The sequence below is a fragment of the Miscanthus floridulus genome, chromosome 10 (assembly GCF_019320115.1).
Source record: "Miscanthus floridulus cultivar M001 chromosome 10, ASM1932011v1, whole genome shotgun sequence".
Taxonomy (NCBI): Eukaryota; Viridiplantae; Streptophyta; class Magnoliopsida; order Poales; family Poaceae; genus Miscanthus; species Miscanthus floridulus.
The window spans coordinates 6,277,824-6,301,251 of record NC_089589.1 but is presented as its reverse complement, the minus strand read 5'-3'; the positions used below and the strand labels follow the sequence as shown (position 1 = coordinate 6,301,251).

Sequence of the window (23,428 nt, the reverse complement as noted above, 5' to 3'; positions counted from 1 at the left end):
GGATATGGGCTGGATATCCTAGGTTGCAAATCCTGTTAGTGACGTTTCCTGAATCCATCACAGTGAATCCGTCACGGATTAAAGGATTTCTTGTAGTGTTAGCTGGTAGTGCTTTGTGACCAAACTGTGCCCTAGGTATAAGCAACCATGTTAATGGGCTATTTGGATCATCTGACTAAAGTTTAGTTCGTCATTGGATAATATGCTAAATATGGACTAATTAATTTTTTTTCTTTTTTTCTAATGAGTTCTACTCATTAATTAGCCTCTATTAGTTGTTCCGGCACTAGTGTCCCAATAATAGGGGAGTGATAACTAAGTTGTTCCAGCTTTCACGTAGAAAAAATTTTCCCAACCTTCCTCTACTATGTTATGATCGAATTTACTTTCTAAAACTGAAAAATCGGATGTTTTGGCTCCCTTTATCTATTAAAATCGGTTTGTTTTTTCTCCTTGGGTGGTTTTCAAGGCGGTTTAACCTGACAAGCCGCCACATTATCCATGAGAGAGGTAAATTGGGCTACGTTGATAGTTTAAGGGTTAAATAGACTTTACTGAAAAAGTTCAAAAATATATATTTTTTAAAAAAACTACCTAGATATTTTTTTTGAAAATGTTGAAATTAAATTCAAAAATCTAGTTTAATCTTAGAAAATAAAAAAGGAACTAATTCTAGCTCAAAAAAATATCAAAATAGTTTCATTTTTTAATAAAATAATGCTCTATATTATGATGCATAGACTATAATGATATATATATATATAGTCTCATTTTGATGTCTATTTACTAGTATATTATTTTATGTTCTTGCTAGATGTTATAGTTAGTTACATCGACGAGTCATGCGTCATTATAAACAGAAGAAGGTCAACTGATTTTGACGACAATAAATGCCATGTAACTATCTTATACTTGATCTTTAGTACGAACACAGGTCATAACTTGGCCCAAAAATGAATATGGCCGCATCTTTTTCTGGTTTGGACTGAAAATGAACAATCTAGCTACCTAATTGGTGCCAACTCATATAGGCCCTACTAGCTAGATATCACCGCATCAAAAAATAGCAACATCATTTTATTGCACATAATGTTATATTGCTTCTTGTTTATTACTCCGTACTTTTTATGTGTCGTTTTCACTTTCTGACAAGTCAAATGTACTCCACTTTGATCAAATATAAAAAAAATATATTAATATTTGCAGTATATAATTAGTATCATTACTCATTAGATAGATGGTTGAATCTAATTTTATAATAAACTTATTTGGAGATACAAATGTTTCTATTTTTTATACAAACTAGTATGAGCCTTTGTTTAGTTCCCCAAACTCCCAACTTTGACACTATGCAAAAAGAAGATTTCCCGTCACATCAAACTTGCGGTACATGTATGTAGTACTAAATATAGATGAAATCAAAAATTAATTGTACAGTTTGGTTGAACTTTGCGAGACGAATCTTTTGAGCCTAATTAGTCAATGTTTGGACAATAATTCACAAATACAAACGAAATTCCTACAGTGTTTGCCGTCACATCAAACACTGTGCAAATGCCGAATCCGGCTGGAACTAAACGCGCCGCGAATACCATGACGTGGAAATATGAATTTATGTTTGTTGAGGTGTAAATCATTAGCATAAAATTGACACAATGGCGTGGAAATAAGTTAGTAAAATATTGCAATCTGGCCGTGGACAGCCAGTGAACTGTAAAGCGTACAATAGCTACAAAAAGCCTTACAGGGATTATAGGGAATGGTAACGCTTGGTTGAGGGCGTTCGGACGAATGGACGGACCGAACCCGCACATGTGAGCCCAAGAAAAAACGAGGGGAGAGGGACATGCAATTATAGTCAGGCGGGTCTGTACCCGTTCTTTTTGCGGGGCAGCGTATGGGAGCATGTGTGGCCACTCGTACGGTGCAGTTTGGGGTGCACGCGTGGGAAACCGTGCATGTGCGTGACCACAGAGAGAGGCTCCCAACTTGCGTTCGCTGCTAGCTGGATCGGCCGGCCAGGCCCCTCCCTGCTCTTTTCTCTCTCAGTGTTGTCTACGCCCAGGCCAAGCTGTGCCTGTTGCCGCATCCTGCCTGCAGCGTTGCTGCTTTGGCCGACCGGATTAGTCAGTTGTAGGGCCGGCCAGGCCGCTTGCCTGTTCATGAAAGGAGCGCAGGTCCACATTTGCATGCGTCGTTTTCTTCTTCCGATTGACCATTGACAGCTGAGTGCTAGCCTAAAATTTTTCGTCACTCCATAGAATTAAGCTCCGTATGTTTTCATGTGTTATAAATGAATGTTTCATCTGGTGTTGCATGTGTTTCATCTGGATGTTGCATATGTTGCATTGGCTATACACGTACGTTGCAAGTGTATGTTCCATCTGTTTTAGATGTATGTTGCAGGTGTTTTATCTGTATGTTTCATATGTTGCAATGGCTATACACGTATGTTTCAAATGTTTTATCTGTTTCAAACGTATGTTGAAAGTTTTTTTTCCTAGACGTTGCTTATGTTGCAGTAGCTATACACATATGTTGCAACCGTATGTTTCAAACGTTTCAACTGTTTTAGGCGTATGTTGCAGCAAATGTTTCATGTTGCAAGTGTTTTCATTAGCAGGCGAAGTATGTTTCATGCGTTTCAGATGTATATTTTGTATGTTTCATCTAAATGTTGCAAAAATAGATCTGATGTTGCAAATGTAAATCTAGTCCCCACCTACATGCATGTCCACAAGCACGCAACACAGAAGCGAAGCGAGCGCAGCAGCATAGGGGGCACGGGCGTAGGTGGTCCCCACCTGCATGCACGGACGTGCAACACGGAAGAAAGCGAAACAAGCCTCGGTCAGTACATCACAATATACGTAGCGACTGGTATAGTAGTACGTACAGAATACGAGTCGCTGATGAAAGTAGAGATATTTTCTAGTGCAACTCCATCTCCTCTCTCTCAAGTAGACCCCATTCAGAATGCTGGTTTTTTTTCTATAAGTTTTTGTGAAAATAAATTAATTTCATGAAATTTGTTAATTCACGAGTACGCCTTGTCAAATTCCTATCTTCAGCGGAACCCGAAAAAGTTGCACCTGGTCGATGAACACGCACCGGGGAACGACTCTGATCAACCAAGGGTCATTGGATCAATCCAACCTGCTTGTACATGGAGTTAAACATTCATCTCTTGCTAATTACACTCTTATTATTTTCAAATTATAAGATGTTTTGAGTTTTCTGAAGTTATATTCAAAGTAATTCTGAGGTTATATTGATCTTTTTAACAACGATAGCATACAATAAGAGAAACTAATGGTTAAATTTTATTTTATCACATTTCCTACAATCCAGTCGCTTGGCGCCCGCGCTCGCACCCACCGTGCCTATGTCCCACTCCGGCGTCCCACACCCACGTCCCTTCTTCTCCAACTCCGACGGGTAAAGAAGGGGATTTGGGGGGAGCTAGGCAGGCCAGGCGGCGGGGACGGCGGTTGCGCGGCTTCGAGGCCTGGCGGCGGTAGAGGCGGCCGGGCCAGGTCTGGGCGAGGACGTCACGGCCGTTCGCCAGAGTCGGAGAAAAAAACAGTGGCGGGAGGGGGGAGGGGGGAGGGGGGAGGGGAAGAGAGAGGCCGCCGCGGGCGTAGTAGGGTCTCGTCTGAGCTTCGTGACAGCGGAACTCCGGCGAGACCCTACTGCGCCGCGGCGGTGGACGGTGGGCGGCGGCGGCACGTCGAGAGAGCTCGCGGGATTGAGAGCTAGCGGAAGAAAACATCTAGGGGAAGAAGAAGATACGTGCGCCGTTGGATCACAGATGAACGGTCAGGATTTGTCGTCTGAAGCAAACCTTAATTTGAGACGCATGAGCATTAGCAATTCCCTTATTTTATTTGACTTTTTCACGATCGAACGCTTACTATTCCAGGACACGCGTGCCAAAACAGACTCCGTCAAGTTATGCATAGACACGCGTGTGGTGCATCCGCGACAAAGCTGTCCATGTATTAGGCCGGCGCTTGCCACTATCTATTCGGAAACGTGAATCTGGAGCAAATTCGTTCATACCACGGTGGTCCTTGGACACGTTTGTTTCAGCCGTCCACGTACGTTTGAAACGCATTGAAAGGCAGCGGAGAGTAGACATCCTTTTTGTCAAGAAGAAAATCTCTCCAATCTCAATCGGCTACTGAAAACTACTTAGAAAAGGTGGGCACAGGTCTCGCAGGAACAGACAAACGCTAGTGCCTTCTGAAAATGACAATACTGAGATGGACACTCAAGACTGTCAGACGACTACTACAAGAGGAGACCAGAGGTACGTAAATGACTCTGTTTGAAACGGTTTAAATTTTAGAAGCTCTCACAATAAAGTAACTTTTTTTTATAAGTTACCTTTTTGAATGAAGAAGTAAAAGCCGTCAAGCTATGCCTAGTTATACAACGATGGGCTATACAACAAGCAAAAGGGTCTCCGGAGATTAATCAGTGTCATGCTGCATGTTGCATCTGATTACATGATCACACTCTGAATGTTACCATGGAAAACTAACCGATGGAGTATCGCCCTGTTCGTTTGGGCTTATTTGGCTTATAAGCCATGGTTGAAAGTACTGTTGGCTGGTTTGGTGTGAGAGAAAAATACTGTTCGTTGACTGATAAGACATGGCTTATAAACCAAATACGACCAAGCGAACAGGCTATATATTAATTCACCTCTGAAAATTAAATTGCATGGAGGATTAGAGCCTACCGGTGGTGTAGCCACAGATATTTTTGAGACACCTGCTGCTCTAGGATGCAAACATGCATTCCTAGAGAGGACAATGCTATTGGTAGTACAGTACAGGCTTGATGTTAGCAAATAAGGGTTGTCAAATGATCAATTTTCGGAATTGTGCAGGACGGAGAAGCACTGCAAAACGTGCATACGGTAAAATCACGCACCACTCATGAATTGGAAAGCCAGATTGTTGAACAGAACAAATATAATTCAACTGGCATCATGGTACATAGCAGAATCATGGTATTACAGATACAACGGCCGTATATACAATCGGCATCAAGCACTTGAAACTAGCTACTCTACCACTGTACGTCTCTGTATCCTTGCAGATCGTCGCCTTGTTTTCTTGGAGCTCACAAGTCTGCTCACGCTCACAGTCGGTGCAGGGCAGGTTGCCTGTGCGGACACCGGACACAGGTGCATGCTCTCTGCTCTGCTGCATACACTAACCCCGACACCGCGCCGACCACGTCCGGCGCAGCAGGGACGGCCGCCGCGCCGACCCGGACCCCGACCCCGCGCCGGCGGCGAACATCTCGTCGAGGGCGATGACGAGCGCCATGGCGAGCGGGGCGCCGAGGCGTGGCCCCGCCACGAGGCGGAACACGTCGTCCCCGACACGCTCCTTCCGGCGCACCTCGGCCACGGCGTCCCCGCGCGCGTCCCGCACCGCGCAGGCCCGCGCCCCGTACGACCCCTCCACCACGTACGCCTCGCCGGCCTGCGCCTGCAGCGGCGTCACGTACGCCAGCGGCGCCTTGCCGGAGGATGCCCCAAGGAGGCCGAGACCGATGCCGAGGCGGGCACGGCGCACGGACATGAAAGGCTTTGCCTTGTTGGGCCGACAGCATCCCGCTCCCGCCGCGGCGTCGCCGTCGAAGATGAGCCAGCGGTCCGGCGCCAGGCCCAGGCTCGTGAGCCGGCTGCGGCGGCGCACGGTGAGGAGCGGCGTGCCGGCCACGTCCATCAGCACCACCTCGGCGGCGCGCCGCCGCAGCCCCCGGCGTGCGGAGTCGTAGCAGTCGACGCGGAAGGCGAGAGCGCCCGACGCGTCGTAGACGGTGAAGCCGGAGCAGTTCAGGAGCAGCGACTTGCGCCACACCGTCAGCACCGGCGGCCGCTCCTGGTCCTGTTGTTGGTGGCCGCCCGCATCGTCCCCGCGGCTGGTGCTGGTGGTGGTCATCGTCGCTGCTGCTGCTGCTCCGGCGGCGGCGGGGGGCTCCGGCGCGATGGCGTTGGGGCGTGCCCTGGCCATTGTGTTGGTACTGCTCTGTTCCCCTTTTTCAGACGAGGCGGTTTTTGTTTGTTTCTCCTCTGTTGGTTGCGTCTGTCTGGAGTTTCGGGAGGAAGCTGGAGGAGAGAGCGAGCATGGGGCGGATTGGATTGGATTGGATGGAGCAGAGGGGGAAGGGATTTGTAGCTAGTGGCGGATAGAATTTGGCCAAATGGCATGGGAAGTTGGAGGCGAAGACGAGAGACACGGCGAGAAAGGTGGGGTGGTGATGGCGACTGACCCGCGTAGTCGTGTGCTGCCCAGGTGCCACCCCCCCCCATTCAGGAGAATTGAAGTGAACGGCGAAAGCACTGGTGTTTGCAGTAGTACTGCAGTAATACAGTAACTACCACAGCCTGTCAGCCTAACCGTGACAAAGGAAAAGGAGGGAGATTTTTTAGAAAGTATTTGGAGATGAATCACACATATGGAAGGAGGCGCTGTTTCTTTTGACTTTGAACAGCGAAGGATGTTGATTTTTTTTAATAGATCTTGGAGATAAAATATCTACGTAGAGATAGTACCGAATTGAGCTTAAATTTAACTAATCTGGCAAAATAATTTTGCCTAAGCATGCTATCGAGCTCAGACTATAAAAAGTGATCAAATTTGATTATCAGCTGTGCTCATGCAGTTAGCCATAATATCTTGTCACCGCGCTTTGTTTCTCTCAATGCATTTAAGGGCACAAATTATCTATATGGATGGCAACCAAGAAAATAAGATGACAGGGATGGAAATCTATATCATTTTGGATGGGAATTATTACAGGTTTGAGTGGCATTCTCTGTGGTTTGAATGGACTGTACACTTCCAGTACTCACACAGTCACACTGTTGTGTTCCTGTAAGCCTGACTCTGCATAGTCTAGCCTAGAAATGGTCGGCAGAATAGTGAGTGGCCTGGCTGTGGACTGTGGTTGCCTCGAAAGCATGCAGCAAAGGTCAACAAAAAGCATCGCACGCGTCCTGCTTCTACAGTCCCGTGTAAAGCCTTTGCTACCGTCACGCACCCAAAATGTTATCCGCCGCATGCGACTCCTGTGGCTTTCACCTTTCTCTCGAGTCGAGTCTCGGATTTCTGCTGACGCGTGTATGGAGCCATGGAAATGCCGGAACGCACTTGGATTCTGATCTCTGACTGATGAGTAGCCGTCCTTCCTTTTCCTTGCTACAGTAGTTTTCACCTTAAATTTCTAAAAAGTGCTACAGTAGTCATCACATCGAATCTTGTGATACGTGCATGGAGCATTAAATATAGACGAAAAAAACTAATTACACAATTTGGTTGAAAATTGCGAGACGAACGTTTTGAGCCTAATTAGTACATGATTGAACACTATTTGCTAAATAAAAATGAACGTGTTACAGTAGCCCAAATTCTGAAATTCAGGGAACTAAACACGGGCTTACCATCATCGTAGGAGCTAGTGGAGTTCCCCTTCAATAATGACCTGTCGATCAACAAACAACCATGCATGGGGAAAGGCCCATCTGGATATATCTGCTGCACTATTATAGTCTATCTCAGAAAACAAAATATCATCATCCATTCATGTTTGAACCGTTTCCACTTTCCACTCCGTTATTGGTCCGAACAATTGTAGTGTTTTCAAGAGATGTTGGTTCCCGTTCGGCTGGCAGAATTTTAACTGAAACTGGCTAGGTATGTGGAGAGAAACACTGTTTGGTTGGATGGATGAACAGTGTCACATGAGGGGAACCAGACAGCCACTGTTTGGTTGGATGGATGAACAATGTCACGTGAGGGGAACCAGACGGCTGGCTGGTCTCCTTCAGACCAGCGAACACCGCCGTTCTAGTATATGTTTAATTTGCTGCTAAAAGGTGTATTATGATATACAGGGCGTGCTATTTGTATCTCAAGTGAAATAAGTAGAAAGTCAGCTCAGTTGGTCGGGTTTTTGCCACTCTAGGTTTGAGTCCTTCAGTTGACGTGGATGTCCGTATTTTTATATATATATATTTTTTCCAAAACTTAATGGCCTATTTATTTGAGAACTTAACAGTATTGTTTCTTTCAAAGGTAGACAATATACCCATCGATAATGTCTACGTCTGTACTATAATCGCAAAATGTGGAATAATAAGCATACAAGTCCCCAAAATTGCAACAGATTAACATTATCACAGTATTTAAAAGACAGATCACTACTACAGAAATGAACTTACGCAGCGTTGCATAATTGGCCTCCGTGGCGGGCACTGTTTTTGCCCGCCACGGTAATTCAGTGGCCGGCCGGCCACTGAGACGCCCGCTGCGGTAAATGATTTACGCAGCGGGCAACCTTATTTGCCCGCTGCGGTAAATCCCCATTTACCGCAGCGGACATCTTAACGCGTCCGCCACGGTAAATCGATTTACCGTGGCGGGCACACTAAAAGACCCGCCACGGAAAAAGGCAAGGCCCAAATGGCCCAACGCGCGGCCCGATAGTTGTCTTCATATATAAGCCAGCACTTAGGGTTCCCTTTCACTCCTCTCACCCCCTCGCCCTCCCTCTCACTCTTCTCAGACGCGGCCGCACTCCCTTCCCACGCGCTGCATCCTGAGAGACGAGCCCCTCTCCCTCGACCCCCACCCCTACACTCCCCATCCTCTATCTCTCCCGGCGGCGGCAGCGCTCTTCTCGGCCGTGGTGGCGCGGCTCGCGCGGGCGGAGGGCGGCGCGGTGGCGCTGCTCGCGCGGGCAAAGGGCGGTGCCGTGGCGTGGCTCGCGCGGAGGGAGGGAGGCACGGTGGCGCTGCTGCGCGGGTGGAGGGTGGCGCCGTGGCGTGGCTCGCGCGGAGGGAGGACGTCGTGTTGAGGCGGCTCGCGCGGGCGGAGGTTGTCACGGCGGCCCGTCCTCCACCAGGCTACAGCGGCGCGGCGTTGTCTCGATCCGCCTCCAGCGACGGCCACGGCGGCTGATCTGCCCCGGCGAGGGCATATCCGGCCCCGGCGAGGGTGGATCCGGACCCGGCGGCTCCACGGCGTCGATCCGACCACCAGCGGCTCCACGGCGTCGATCCAGCCACCGGTGGCTCCACGGCGTGAATCCACATCTGGTGCCCCTCTCCCGGCGGCTGGTGGGCCTGTCGACGGCGGATCCGGCGAGGTGGAGCTCAAGGCGAGCTCGCATCGGATCCCGGCGGCGCTAGGGTTTCGGACTATTGGGTTGGAAACGGGCTCACCGGTGGGCTGAGAATGGGCTCGCTGGCGGGCTCCTGGGTTTTTTTTTTGTTTTTTAAAAACATTAACCGCGGCGGGCAAAGCCGTCCGCCGCGGTTAAGCCACGATTTACCGTGGCCTCTAGGCCACGGCGGACGGCTTTGCCCGCCGCAGGAAACCGAAAACGCCCGTCTCCAGTAAAGTTTGTGTAGTAGTGGATGAGGATCGTATGAGATCAGTTTGATTTGGTTTCATTGTTTGTGCTTCCAAATTTGCACAGTTATCTTGAGGCATATATATATATATATATATATATATATATATATATATATATATATATATATATATATATATATAGAACTACTATCCTGTAGCTGGCTACAGAATAACTTATTCTGTAGCCACTTTGAGTTACGATAATTACTATGTTATTTTACGAGATTATAGTAACTCCTTACTAAGTGGTTTAATATAACGTTATGATAAATATCCCCATATGTTATAGTAACCCAACTATCGTAAATATGTATTTATATTATGGTAAATTAGTATATAAAATTATAGTAAATGGAGGTGGCTACAGAATAACTTATTTTGTAGCCGGCTACTGAATATATATATATATATATATATATATATATATATATATATATATATATATATATATATATATATATATATATATATATATATATATATGATGATGGTGCTCTCTGCATTTTCATTTCTTACTGGCGGATATCTAACAACGAAAGACATGGGCATGCATAGATCAGGGTACGTAAGAAGAGAAAGGATGTTGTACACTTCCTCTATCTTGCTCTGATCCTTGCTTGTGTTTTATGCATGCTCCATGATTAACTGGTGGACCCCTCAAATTATAGCGCTACTTCCTTCTGGATATGGATGCGCATGCCGATCTTATCCAGCACTAGAAATACATATTTGAGCAATCTAAGCCAATAAGGATGCAATTTGGCATAGAAATGCCCCTGCTAGCTCAGGGTATGTGTACAACCTAGCTGCTACCTACATCTGTCTGTTGTTTTTGTTTACTGTTTCGTTTACATGCGCCATGATTTTTGTTATGCTATTCTATGATAATTAATTGATTGGATGGGGATCAATCACTTTATCATGAGTTTTTATGCTATTTTATGATAATTAATTGATTGGATGGGGATCAGTTAGTCACTTTAACAATTAAGTGCATCTGTTCACAACCAAATTAAAGTTTGCTAATATCAAGTCTCAACATGTATGTATCCCAACTTGCATGATCTAGCTAGTTGCAAATTGGTCCTAGTTGTTTTGGGTAGCTAGCCAAGATGCGGCACTTACAACAGTTTGGAATAGAGATCACTACTACAGCAAGCTAATTTAGAGGCGACTACTGATAGTTTGTAGTTCCAGCTGTCTCTACTTATCCGTTTCTAAAAGCAACAATTTCTAGAGACGGCTGGAATTTGTCCCGCCTCAGTTTTTTTTTTGTAAAATGTACAAATTGGCCCACCAATCAACTCCATAAACCTGCCTGTCTTTCGCACGAAGTGCACACGTGTGCGGCCGTCAGAGACCGAGACGAGAACTCGGGACAACTTTGGGTAGCCGAATAACGTGCAATTTGCATGTGTAACGGGACTAGAATGAGAACTCATTAAGTTTAGTGAGCTGAACACGTAATTTTAGAAATACCGAAACCTGAATCACCCACCCATGCATGCATATACATGCTGCGTGCTTTGTCCGTTGCTTGGCACGGTCACGGTCACAGCACCAAGCAATTTTCTCTGTCCTTTGCATTTTATTTTCTCACTTTCTTTTTTCTCTTTTATTTTTTATTTTCCATCTTTTTTTTCATATTATCCTACCCATTTTTTAAATATGCTATGAACAAATTTTTTTTAGATTGAGAAATTTATTCAGAAGAAGTTATGTAGGCAAACTGTGCTGAATATAAGTTGTGTATGATTTTTTTAAAAGAGTTGAACAACAAAAACTTGTGTGCATGAGTTATTCGTAAATTTATTGTGTAAAGCCGCCGTGCTACAAAAGTTAAGTTGAGAATCTGTTTTTTGTTCGTCGATAGTTATTATTATATATATGAATAAAAGTTGAGTTTTAAAGGGTACGTATAAAACATATTATGATAAATTATCTATCTACTAGCAAACATGCTCGTGCGTTGCAGCGGGAGAAAAAAAACTATCAAATATAATGAAAAATAACGACAAAAATAGCAAGTGTTTATTTATGTTTTACATATTATATAAAATTAAAATATATAATTTAGGCTATTTATGATGACTATGATATTCATAATATGAGTTAATGTTGGCAATGATACGAAAATATCCTATTAACCGTATATTGAACTAAAATAAAACCATTTTATTTGTTTTCTCTTGTTGCAAAGAACAAAAATATTGAGGTAAATATATAAAACTCTACTTTTCATACTCTCCATGTGCTGGTACAACTAAATATTGAGGACCAAAAGAATCTGTAACGGTCAGGCTAGCGCCCGGACGTCCGGTCCTAGGCCCGCGTCCAAACACAGCTCCCCACGCCTGCTCCGTGCCGCACGCCCCGCCTACTCGGATTCCGCGCCGCTCGAACGACTCGCCCCACCCACGCCCTCGCCCCCCACGCCGCCCGAACATCACCAGCATCGAGAAGAGGAGGAGACACCTAGGCGACGCATCAGAAAGGCAAGGAGGGAGATGCAACACCTGATCTACTTTTGAAACATCCAAATGAAACATTTGCAACATAAGTTTGAAACAGTTGAGACACTTGCAACATAAGTCTAAAACACTTGTAAAACACTTGAAACGTTTGAAAAAACCATTGCAAAATATATGCAATATTCAGATAAAATACATGTAACATATGTGTGACACACATGCAACGTCCAGGTAAACACACTTGCAAACATACGTCTGACAAAACAGATGAAACATTTAGAATAGATGCTTGCAACATACATGTATAGCCATTGCAACATATGCAACATCTCAATCTTGTTTTTGCAACATCCATATATGAAACACTTCCAACGTACCTCTGAAACACTTGAAACATACACTTGTAACATGTGCTTTCAAGCCGCTGCTTGGACGAATGGATGCTCGTTGACACGTTGCTCAACGCCAGCTCGGAGCTCGATGCCACGGAGTCACGCGGGGGATGCCGGTGGGCGCGCAGCTGGGCGCGGCCCTGAAGAGCGGCGGCACCGCTCCCAGTGACAAGACGAGTGGTCGCGCTCCCTGCGGCGAGGAACCACCGCTGTGTGTTGGAGAAGGGGAGGTGGCGGGCGTGCGACCTCGGGAGCCTGCTGCTAATCCTGCTTCTCCTCCGTTGGTAGCGGGGAAGGAGGGATGGCGAGAGCGAGAGGTGGCGACGGCGCGGAACCGAGGCGTAGGAGGGAGAGGAGCAGAACCAGGGAGGAGAGCACGGGCAGCACCACCGAGATGGGGAATCGACATCCTGTTTTTTAGATAGAGAAGCCATGAGGGGAGCATCGGGGGAGCACGCATATTGGGCGGAAGGGGCACGGATGATGCTGATGGGAGTGGGGAATCCGTGTCCGTCTATCCAGATGCCCTAAGGAGAGCATTATCAGATCTGTAATTCTAGTATCTGATTAAAATAGGTAAGAAGTTAGTTGCCGACGTTTCAAGAATTAGTCTCTATCCAGAAAATTGTGACGGGAAATCTCTCTCGATTTTACACATGCCAACCCTTTCTAGATGTAATTATGAAGATACATATTTGGATGGGATAAAAAACAGAAAACGAAAATGCACGGACAGAAAGAAGGGAAAAAAGAAGAACAAAAGGGGACGGACAGAACTAAAAAAAACAAAGAAGAAAAAACAGAAAGCAGAAACTCACGCCACGGGTATGGAGCCGACGACGGCCAACCGAAAAACAAAACGGAACTTGACACAAACATGGTACACGGAGCCGGAAAAGATTTGATAACAAAAAAATATTAAGGCAGGAATTTTGCCTTACGAATATTATATATATATATATATATATATATATATATATATATATATATATATATATTACAGGCATATAGATTGACTCGTCCGTATCTTACAACACCCAATAATCTTAGAATCGGACTCCATATCGGTTTAAGACGCGAACTATTCTAACTTGTTGTATGACCACATGTTACATATATAAATACGGACGGAAGAAACTCTCTATTGTCCGATGATTAGAGAGAGAAACAAAAAATAATGGATGGACGAAAAAAAGGTTGAAATTTTGCTTCTTTATTATTAGGTATAGATATAGATATAGATAAACTAATGTCAAACAATATATTGGAAATGTTAATTATGATTCGAAGTTGTGGTAATAAGTCATGACGTCCCTTAAAACATTATGTACGTGAGTATATGACCTGTAACATTCCAAAAATTTAAAAGTTGTGCAAATATATTTTTTCAAAAAAAGAAAGCTACAAGATTGTGGGATCATTCGCTAGATTTTTAATTAATCAGTGAACGTTCACTAATCAGTAGAGTAGTAGTGGTGTATACACCCAACTGTTAATTAAATCTACTACGCACTGGCCTGATTACCTTTTTATCACAGGTTTTGCGCGCTAGCTACCTACCCGTTGACTTGACATATTTTCCTCCTCTCCAAACTACTAGTAGTTTGTTTGGTCAAATATATATAACTAGCAAACATGTCCGAGCATTGTAACAGGAGAGAAAAACCATCTAATATTTATAGAAAATGATGACGACAAAATGGTACCTAGTATCCATGTTTTTATTTTTCCCCTGTTCGTCTATGTTTTGTTTATCCACTTAGGTAGTTTTGGTTTTTTTCCCATAATAAATTAACATAAAAATAATAAATGTAGCATTATGAGTCTTTTAGCCATAGACTCTTTTCTAAAAAAATTCACCACCAAATTATTCGTGTATAGTTTTAATTGGAAATAAAATTTGTTGTTGGTGGACCCCTGCGTTTTTTAACATAAGAGTTCTAGTTATTGAAGCGTGTAAACCACTTTAATCATTCAATTTGGAAAACAGTAGGCTCCTCTTCCCTTTTGATCGCATTTTTTTTGTTAGTTATATAGATAATATAGGGTGGATAGTATTTTCTATATACATTATATACATGCATATAGACGGAAACGTGCGATTTTGTTAATCTACATTATTGCCCAGCCAAACATGCAGGAAACGTGTAGGCGCAGCACCGACTTGGCCATGCCTAGTAATATCAGACTCGAAAACAAAATCAGAAATCCTAGAACTCTCAGAAAAAAAAAATCAGAAATCAAAACGAAGAATCGATCGATCGGTGTGGAGTCGGATTTGGACTCAAAGACACCACGTTCCCAATGGTCTGGTGACCGAGGCATCTCCCAGATTGAGGTCCTATTTTTTTTTCTATTTTATATCTATACTATTATTTCCTCTAATTTGGAAACAGCTGCAAAAAACAGTTGCAAAACATAAATGGAAACCATCACGTACAGTTTGGAAAAATATAAAAGCCGATTCTCAAACAAAAAGTCTCGAATTATGATTCCTATTCAAATTACTCAAAATCGAAGAGATCGATTTGGATTTGAATTATGATTCCTAGCTATCATAACTATTTAGGGTTATATAAGTATAGACGGAAGAAACTCTCGACTACCGGTAGTTAGGGAGAGGTGGAAAAAAAAAATAGATGAATGAAAAAATGACCGAAAATTTTGCTACTTTATTATTAGGTATAGATTATCTAATCTATCCGTTGCATGCAAATTAAAACTCTAGCTAGTGCACCTACATGCATGGCGCATCATGTCATATATCTAATGTACTGTCAGTGGAAAACTGACACAGCATACACGTTCATGAAGATAGACAAATTAATACCAAAATTTGTCTGGCCTATATATACTAGCTAGATATACATTTTCTTTTTTCAAATGTTGGCAAATGTTTTGACCCTCTATTAGAAAGAAGAAAAAAAAGAGAGAATGAGCGCACAGTCTAGTTTTCATCGAGTAGAAACTAAGCCAAAAAAAAAAAAAACAACCACATAGGTGGTAAAGGTGCACCAACCTCGTGCACAACTACGGCACACACAACAACCGATCAATATGCAGTATTAACTTGACTATATATACCACTCTCCATGGAAATTTGACAGTAATTTCAATCCACCAATCTCGACCATCGTCCATACTTATTCTTCTTTGTCCCACTGATCTTCCTCATCTTTAGGCCGTCACTAGATCTGCTAATGATATGCATGCCAAACCGCCCGCCTCTATTTTTGATTAATTTGAAAAATCTGATACCTACGGAACAGCATACGTATTTTTGATTAATTTGAAAAATCTGATACCGCGCCGACCAGCCGCCGGCGCCGGCACCGCTGCCACGGCACATGTCGTCAAGGGCGATGACGAGCGCCATGGACAGCGGCGCGCCGAGGCGTGGCCCCGGCACGACGAGGTGGAACACGTCGTCGCCGACGGCCTCCTTCCTCTGCACCTCGGCCACGACGGCGCCCCCGCGCGCGGCGTCGCGCACCGCGCAGGCGCGACGCCCGTAGGAGCCCTCCACCACGTATGCCGCCGCCGCCGCCGCCTCGGCGCCCGGTGTGGCGACGCGCGCCAGCGTCTTGCCGGCGCTGGTGGCGCCGAGGAGGCGGCGGCCGGCGGCGTGGCGGCGGACGGAGAGCAGCGGCGTGGCGCTCTTGTCAGCGTCGGCGTCGCCGTCGTAGATGACCCAGCAGCACTCGGCCAGGCCGAGGCGCGTCTTGCGGCGGACCGTGAGGAGCGGCTTCCCCCGGGCGTCCATGAGCACGACGTCGTCGGCGCGGCGGCGGCGCCTACGGGAGCCGGCGTAGCAGTCGACTCGGAAGGCGAGGTCGCCGCGGGCGTCGAAGACGGTGAAGCCGTCGCAGTTGAAGAGCAGCGACTTGCGCCACACCGTCAGCACCGTGGGCGGCTCGTCTCCCTCGGCCGCCACCCGGGCCGGGCCAGTGGTGGCGCCGCCGGGTGTTCCGGGCTCTGGTGGAGACATGGCGTTGGGGTGGACCTTGGCCATTACTCCTCCTTTTCCTCTGTTAGATCCTCTGCTTCAGGTGTCTCTGCTTCGGCCTAGCTTGGTATGGTGGCAAGCTAGCTACTTGGAGAAGCAAGGAGCCTCTCCTGGTTGGATGGAGGTGGGGAGAAGTTGGGGGAGAGGAGCCGGAAATTTATACCCGGCCGGCCTGGACGGCCAAGCGGAGAAGACGGCTATCGCACGTGGGCCCCTGCTTAGCTCTGCTCTGGTGGGCGGGCGGCGGACCTCCCCTGCTCTGCGTGACAAGTGACCATCTCGCTGACCTCACCATCCGTCCCAGCGGAGGGCGACCACCGGAATGTTGGCGGGGAATATTTGCCACTTTTTTTCTTTCTTCCAATTTTTTAACTGAACAAATATTTCTCCGCCTATTTTTCCGGCGTGAATCGGAGTAAGGTATATATGCAGACGCAGCGTGAATCGGAGGAACCAGATTCGAAACTCCTTGTGCGTTGAATATACATATATTCACGTATATGGCCCTGTTCGGCTCGCTGAATCACACGGTTCTGCCTGAATTGTTGCGAGAGAAAAACATTGTTCTGGCTGAAAAAATAAACCGAACAAGCCGAATATAGTGTAAGCCGAACGAGACCAAATAGTCCTTAAAAGCCACATATACTAAACATTTTGCTGTAATTATAGTACTCCCCCCGTCCACGAAATAATACAAATCTCGCTTTTCAAAAAGTCAAACAGTTTATACTTTGACCAAAATTATATAAAAAAGTATTAACATTAATGATATAAAATTAGTATCATTAGATTAGTTATAGAATATATTTGAAAAATAAATTTAGTTGGAGACATAAATGCGAATAATATTTACTATAAACTTGGTCAAACTTGAGCAAACTTGATCGGCACGGATCCCATAATTACATTCTTTTGTGGACGAAGGGAGTATAGTTTTATATATGTGACTTCAGAGGAAAATTAATATAATATATTATATATACTGTGGCCATCACACTCTATTGTAGTTTTGTTTCCTTTTTTACATCTATTCCAAATTATAAGTTCGTATTTGCTTTTCTTTTCTACATATATATCTTTGAACCTAAATATAGGTAATTTCTAAATACATAACAAAAGCTAAGTATATTTATAAAAAAATAATTTATGATTTAGAATGGAGAGAGTATAAAGTAGAGTGTCTACCCACTCCACTACAATTAATTTCCACATTACACATGACAAACTTGTCTTCCTTTTCTATAAAAAGTATGAAAGGTCAAGCATGCAGGCTACTTAGTCCTGATGATAAGGAAAGAAAATGTGTTCGGGGCGGCAACTCGATCCGTTTTGTTTGGTAGCCCCTTCTCTTGCTTTCGGTAATGGAAAACAGATGCTGCAATCAGCATTCTCTAGAGAGCCTTTTTGGTGACGCGTGTATGGAGAGGCATGGAAGTATCACTTGATGTTTGTAAGATTGCAGCTGCGTCATACAGGACGGCCCCACGGCTCCCCAACCTAGCCCCGACCTGACGGCTCCCCCGCCGCTGCCCGCTCCCCCCCAGTCCCAAGGCCCCCGCGGGATCTGGAGTGGGTCGCCCGTCTGTGCCGCCGCCGTCGACGGACCTCGCTGCCTCGGCATCCGCCACCAGCCCCGCCGGTTCCGTCGCAGCCTTCTCCGCCACCTCCGCCGCCGACGGAGCCCACCACGCCACCGCCGTCTCCGGGGGCTGCCGCCATGGCCTCCGCCACCGCCGGATACGGCGCGGGGGTGGCCCTCCATGCCACCTCCGCTGCCGCCGCCGAGAATGGGCTCTGCCAGCATGGCCGCCGGGCCAACCCCCACGGGAGCTGGCGTTGGATCTTCGCGGGCTCCCTCCCTGGCATCGCCGATGACGACGCCGACGCAGGCGCCATCTTCATTCTGGCCCCACCACCAGACGATGAAGGACGAGTCGCTGGTCGTCGTCGAGGATGTCTTGGAAGACGAGGACGAAGACGATGACGGCGTAGCGGCTCCAACGATGGCTGCGCGGACTCCCTCCCCGTCGCCGGCGCCGCAGATGCTGGATTCCACGGTTGCGGGCACCTCCCTCTGCGCGGACGCCAGAGTCAAGATGGGCGCCCCTGGATGCGTGCGGTCTCCATGGGTAGGAGCTCCTCCCTGTCTCCTCTCACCACACCCTTCTTCCCAGCCAAGCAGTCTGCGGGCAGATCCAAGGCTCTGTGATGGATGGAAGACTCTGGCGACTCCGATTTCGACTGCGCGTCCTCTGCCCAGTCGCTGTACCTGGAAACAGCTTTTCGGGCCATCGAGGTGACGGCCTCGCCCGTGCCTGCAGCGCCGTGTGAGGGGGAGAGCTCTGCCTTACGTCCGGTCTTCATCACCAAGAAGAGGCGGCGCCATCGTCGTCGAGCCAGGACCAGGGACGTCGATGGTCCTCCAGCAGCGCCCCCACACCCGACCGCTAGGGTGCCCGCACACTAGCGGCTCGGCCCACAACCGGTCGTCTGTGTGCCCATGCACCAGCACCTCGCCCAGCGGCGTAGGGCGTCGGCGCCTGGCGGCCACCATCGTCACTGTCATGAGCCAGACCCTAGGTTCATGATGAACGCCAGGTGACCTCCGCCACCGCCACGCATGCATCCTCCTGATGCGCTTCCTCGACGCCATGTTCCTCGAGCGATCGCGCCTTTCAACGCCGATGGCTTCACGCTTGTTCAAAGCCATCGGCGCGGGTGCCACAATGCCCCACCACACCCTCCTCGCCAGCGCCCAGTGCCGTCTTCGCTCGTCGGTCTCTGCTTCAACTGTCTAGCTGGGGACCACATCGCCACACGGTGCACCTTCCCATCCCGCAGCCTTTTTTGCCTCAGCACGGAGCACCGGGTGAGGAACTGCAAGCATGGTCGTCCACCCCGACGGCTTTCCTCGGAGGCTCGGACCGGGTGCAGGAGCCTCCAAGGCACGGTCTTCGGCGTCGTGCTGTTGGAGGTAACCATGGTCGCACTGGTTCACACCCGTGCCGACTCCGTCTTGGTTGCCATGGCGAAGATGACAATAATGGCGGCGACGGCCAGGACGTCGATGGCGCGCTGGAGCCACCGCTTGAGCCTGGGTGGAACCCAACTTTCCAGCAAGCGCCACCCTGTCATTGTCGGACAAATTCTGTGCCCGGCCCAACTGGGTATCGGTCCTTCGTCGTCTGGGCCATGCAAGCAGTATCTACTGCTGAAGGGTGTGCAACATCACCGACCCTCGTCACATCCGGTGTCCTCTTCCCCCTACCCGTGGCCCGAGGCCTCCCAAGAGTTTGAAATTCAAATTTTGTCACGGCCTCAACCACCACTCCCATGGATGGATCCGATGCTTTGTGACTCTGACTTGGATGCCACTGTTCGAGCCCAGCCAAAGTTCGTGGCCTCGGAACACCCGCTTCCGGTCTTGGAGCAGGACATGGTGCTGCAAAGTAGCCCTCTGCGGGCATCCTGGACTTCGGGGCTGGTAGCTGACGAGCAAGCGCAGCATCGGCAGCTCTCCGTCGGGGCCTCCAACGACGAGCACGAAGGGCAGCCCGCTCAGCCCACCAACGACGGCCCATCAATGCTGGTACACGGGACGGACCCCCTCCTACTTCTATTGCAGCCTCGCCTTCAGTCCAACCCACCTTTGTCGAGGACTTCATCGTCGGTCTAAACCTGTTGCTCGAGAAGCCGCTGATCCAGTCACTGCTGCGCCTTCGAGTCTCGCGCGTGCGGGTCGAGAACCTGGTGCCGCGCCGCAGTGATAGACTTGCTGCTAAGTCCGTCTATCGCGACCCGAACCCGGAGAAGCATGCCAAGTGGGTCATGCTCAGCAAATGGCAGCCATCGGCGAGCGCCCCATGGTCAGCGCCGGCGTCGCCTGACGCGACCATCGCCACTCGGTTCCACGAGACGTTCCAAGAGCCGTTGTTGTCATCTAAGCGCGCAGCAATGCGGGAGCTCTTCCCCGTGGCTGGTGCTCACGGGAGGCGGGCGGCGACGCAGGCGTCTTGAGCAAGAGTTCGCTCAATGTAGCAAGCTCTTCAGTCGCACATTTAGTTTCTTAGTTAGTTACAACAGTGTGCGTTCCACCGCCTAGCGGTGCCTTGTGTTCGTAGTCAATCCCATCGCTCATGGCACCTCGCCATGATGTGATGTTAGAAGTGTAAAACTTCTAACTTCTTCTTAACGAAACACGTGCTACGCACGTTTTTGGAAAAAAGAGAGGCATGGAAGTGCGTGCCGAAGCTAAGGTCTAAGCATGCGAGTCGTCGTCACTGGTTTGGCTCCTGTTGCTTACCATCAACCACGGATCACTTACAAGAATGCTTTTATTACTGGATTTCTTATCTTATCTCTACGGATATTGGGAGCCATCTAAGACCGTATTATTTCTAAAAACAGCTCAAATAAAATACCGTCTCAGATGAGGCTTGCATTTTTTTTTGAGGGAAGCCACCAACCTGGCGCAGTTTAGAAGCATTCAAACACGGACGCACTAGTACACGGCAGCAATTTTGTTTATAGCCAGAGTATCCGGTAAATACTGGCGAAAAATTGGACATGCTTTATGTAGGTTATTAAGTGAATAAGCATACAATAAAAGTTACAAATAAATATCAATATACTACACAACTGAACATCTGAGAAGAGACTGGAAAGAAGGCACTAGAATTAGTCTAGATTGAGTTCAATCCACGCTTTGAAATTTGAGCAACTCCAAAAGAAGCAAATTAAAGGGCATATGCACCTTTTTTGTTTGACTGGTGCATGGAATTTCTGGGTACGGTGGCAAGCCCACTGAAGATGTTAGGGCCATGCATATTATCGCACATATAATTAAAAAAAGGGGGGTACGTATATACTTTCTCATACAAATGGTCATTGTTGGTTGATTTTTCCTCCACGCCTAGGTGCAGAGACTTCCTGGGTGGGTGGGGTAGGAGAAAGTGAAGAGAGGAAGGGTAGGAGAAAAGTATTCCCTCAATTTCAAATTACAAGTCATTCCAACAATCTTGTAGAGTCAAAACATCTCAAGTTTGACCAAAATTATAAAGAGAATTACAAAGATTTATGGCATTAAATAAGTATACTATAAAAATATAATTAATGAAGAATCTAATGATACTTAGTTGGTATCATAAATATTATTATCTTATATCATACAAGTTTAGTTAAACTTGAGATGTTTTGACCCTCTAAGATCATTAAAATGACTTATAATTTAGGACGGAGGGAGCAGCAATCTAATCCCCTCGTCAGTCGCCACTGCCCATGACTTATTGTTGAAGCTGAAACCAAAAGTTCTAGGAGTACTTCCTCTCTGGATGTCGAGATCTTATCTTCTTATTATCCAGTACTAGAATATTTGATCCAAGCAATACGCAGCCGCTGCTGCTATTTGTATTGTAAATCCTAATACCGTATGGGATCTGCCTCCATCCAGAGCTCTTCGGCTTAGCATCGCTTTCGTTCGGACACGTGGAGTGCAGCTCGCCCAGGTGCTACATCAGGCCGTCCGTCCCCCGTGTGTGAACATGGATTCGATGTTTCCGTGCGGCGCCGCTCCTACGTGCGTCGCCTTCACGCATCTTCGTTTCACCGCCCAAACATGACGTCTTGAGTCCACGTCCACGAAAGCACATCAACGGGCAACAGCATAGCACCATCGGAGCGTGCGTGGCAGCCATGATCTCACGCGTCGTCCAATATCTCCTACAACTAAAAATAAATAAAGTGTGGATATTTTTTGGTGCGACATTTGTTTTAGGTTCGTCTGTCTATTCCACGACATCTTAATTACTGATTGATTGTGCCATTCTCCTTGATTGAATATTGCCTGTCATGTGATAGAGGAATCACGGCAAAATAGGAAGTAGAAAATTATTGTGCTATCCATATACACATTACATGTTTACATGCACCAGCATACATGGCAACAAGCAAAAGAAAAGAGAATTAACATAGAAGGAAAGAGAATTAAGACAAAAGGAACCTCTTTACATTTCTGAGAACTTTGTCAAATCTGCCTACATTTAATTACTTTCCCTCTTTGTATTTGCAAAAGGGACAGTTTTTTCCTCCTTTCATTTGGTTTCATGCTCACGTGTTCCATTGCCCTCGCTTGCTGTTTCTTGCGTGAACCATAGTTGATGTCATCTGTCTTCCATGGCTCAGCGTCCTAATCCCAAGAGAAGGTCCGTACCTCTTCTTGACTAGAGATCTGGCCTGCCAGAGGATCTCCTCGAGTCCATCGGGCAGCGTCTCGCGTCAGGCCACGACGCGGCGTCCTTCCGATCCGCTTGCTCCCCATGGCGCGCCGCCGTCCCGTTCGCGACCTTCGGGCCGCTCCTGCTGCTCCCGTTCGACCCCGACTCGGACCGCGTCGGCTTCTACTGCGTCCCGGAGAAGAAGGTCTTGTCCAAGACGCTGCCCGACGTGCGCGGCAAGGTGGCGTGCGGCTCCTCGTGTGTGTGGCTGGCGCTCATGGACGAGGCGGCGTCCGTGACGCTGCTGAATCCATTCGTCGGTGCCCGTGCCCCCCGCGTTGAGCTCCCGCCAGCAGGCGAACACGTCGCGGCGGCATCCTCATCGGAACGTGTGTCTAGGGTCCACGGCCGGTGGGTCCTCCATCCCACCAACGGCTACGGGGACTCGGATGCCGCAGGCAGAGCCATCAAGCTAGAAGACATGAGGGACGTATTCTTCCGTGAGATCGTGTTCTCGGCGCCGCCTGACGCCGCCGGCCGCGAGTGCGTGACCATGGCCATGCTTGGATGCTCCACGGAGGTCCACGTCGGAATAGCTAGCCAAGTATCCAGCCCGTGTATAACGAAGATTAGGTCTAGTACCGGATGATCAAATCTTACTATTACTTAGTCCACTAAACCACCTGAGCTCCTAAAAAGATTCCTACTGACCTAGGGAACCAACGACTTGCATGATCTAGTTGGCAATTGGGCCTGAATTATTTTGGCTAAGATGCGACGCTAAATTAAGTTCAGAGCAAGGTGCAAGGTGTTGAGAGATCCATACTGCTGCAGAACAAATGCTGTATTATCGATCCATCCTCTCTGCCGGCATATGCGAGCTATTATTCTTTTTTTTTGTGAAGAA

The 23,428-nt window shown here is 47.3% G+C and overlaps 2 protein-coding genes across 2 annotated transcripts; both read right to left on the bottom strand.

Moving 5' to 3' along the window:
- Nucleotides 1-4,981: 4,981 nt before the first annotated feature.
- Nucleotides 4,982-6,163, bottom strand: LOC136487660 (protein LURP-one-related 8-like). Its single transcript, XM_066484757.1, has one exon. The coding sequence runs from the start codon at nucleotides 6,033-6,035 to the stop codon at nucleotides 5,226-5,228; it is 810 nt and encodes a 269-aa protein (XP_066340854.1). The 5' UTR covers nucleotides 6,036-6,163; the 3' UTR covers nucleotides 4,982-5,225.
- Nucleotides 6,164-15,167: 9,004 nt separating this feature from the next.
- LOC136487830 (protein LURP-one-related 8-like) lies at nucleotides 15,168-16,412 on the bottom strand. Its single transcript, XM_066484940.1, has one exon. It carries the CDS (start codon nucleotides 16,313-16,315, stop codon nucleotides 15,416-15,418), a length of 900 nt encoding a protein of 299 aa, XP_066341037.1. The 5' UTR covers nucleotides 16,316-16,412; the 3' UTR covers nucleotides 15,168-15,415.
- Between the last annotated feature and the right edge of the window lie 7,016 nt (nucleotides 16,413-23,428).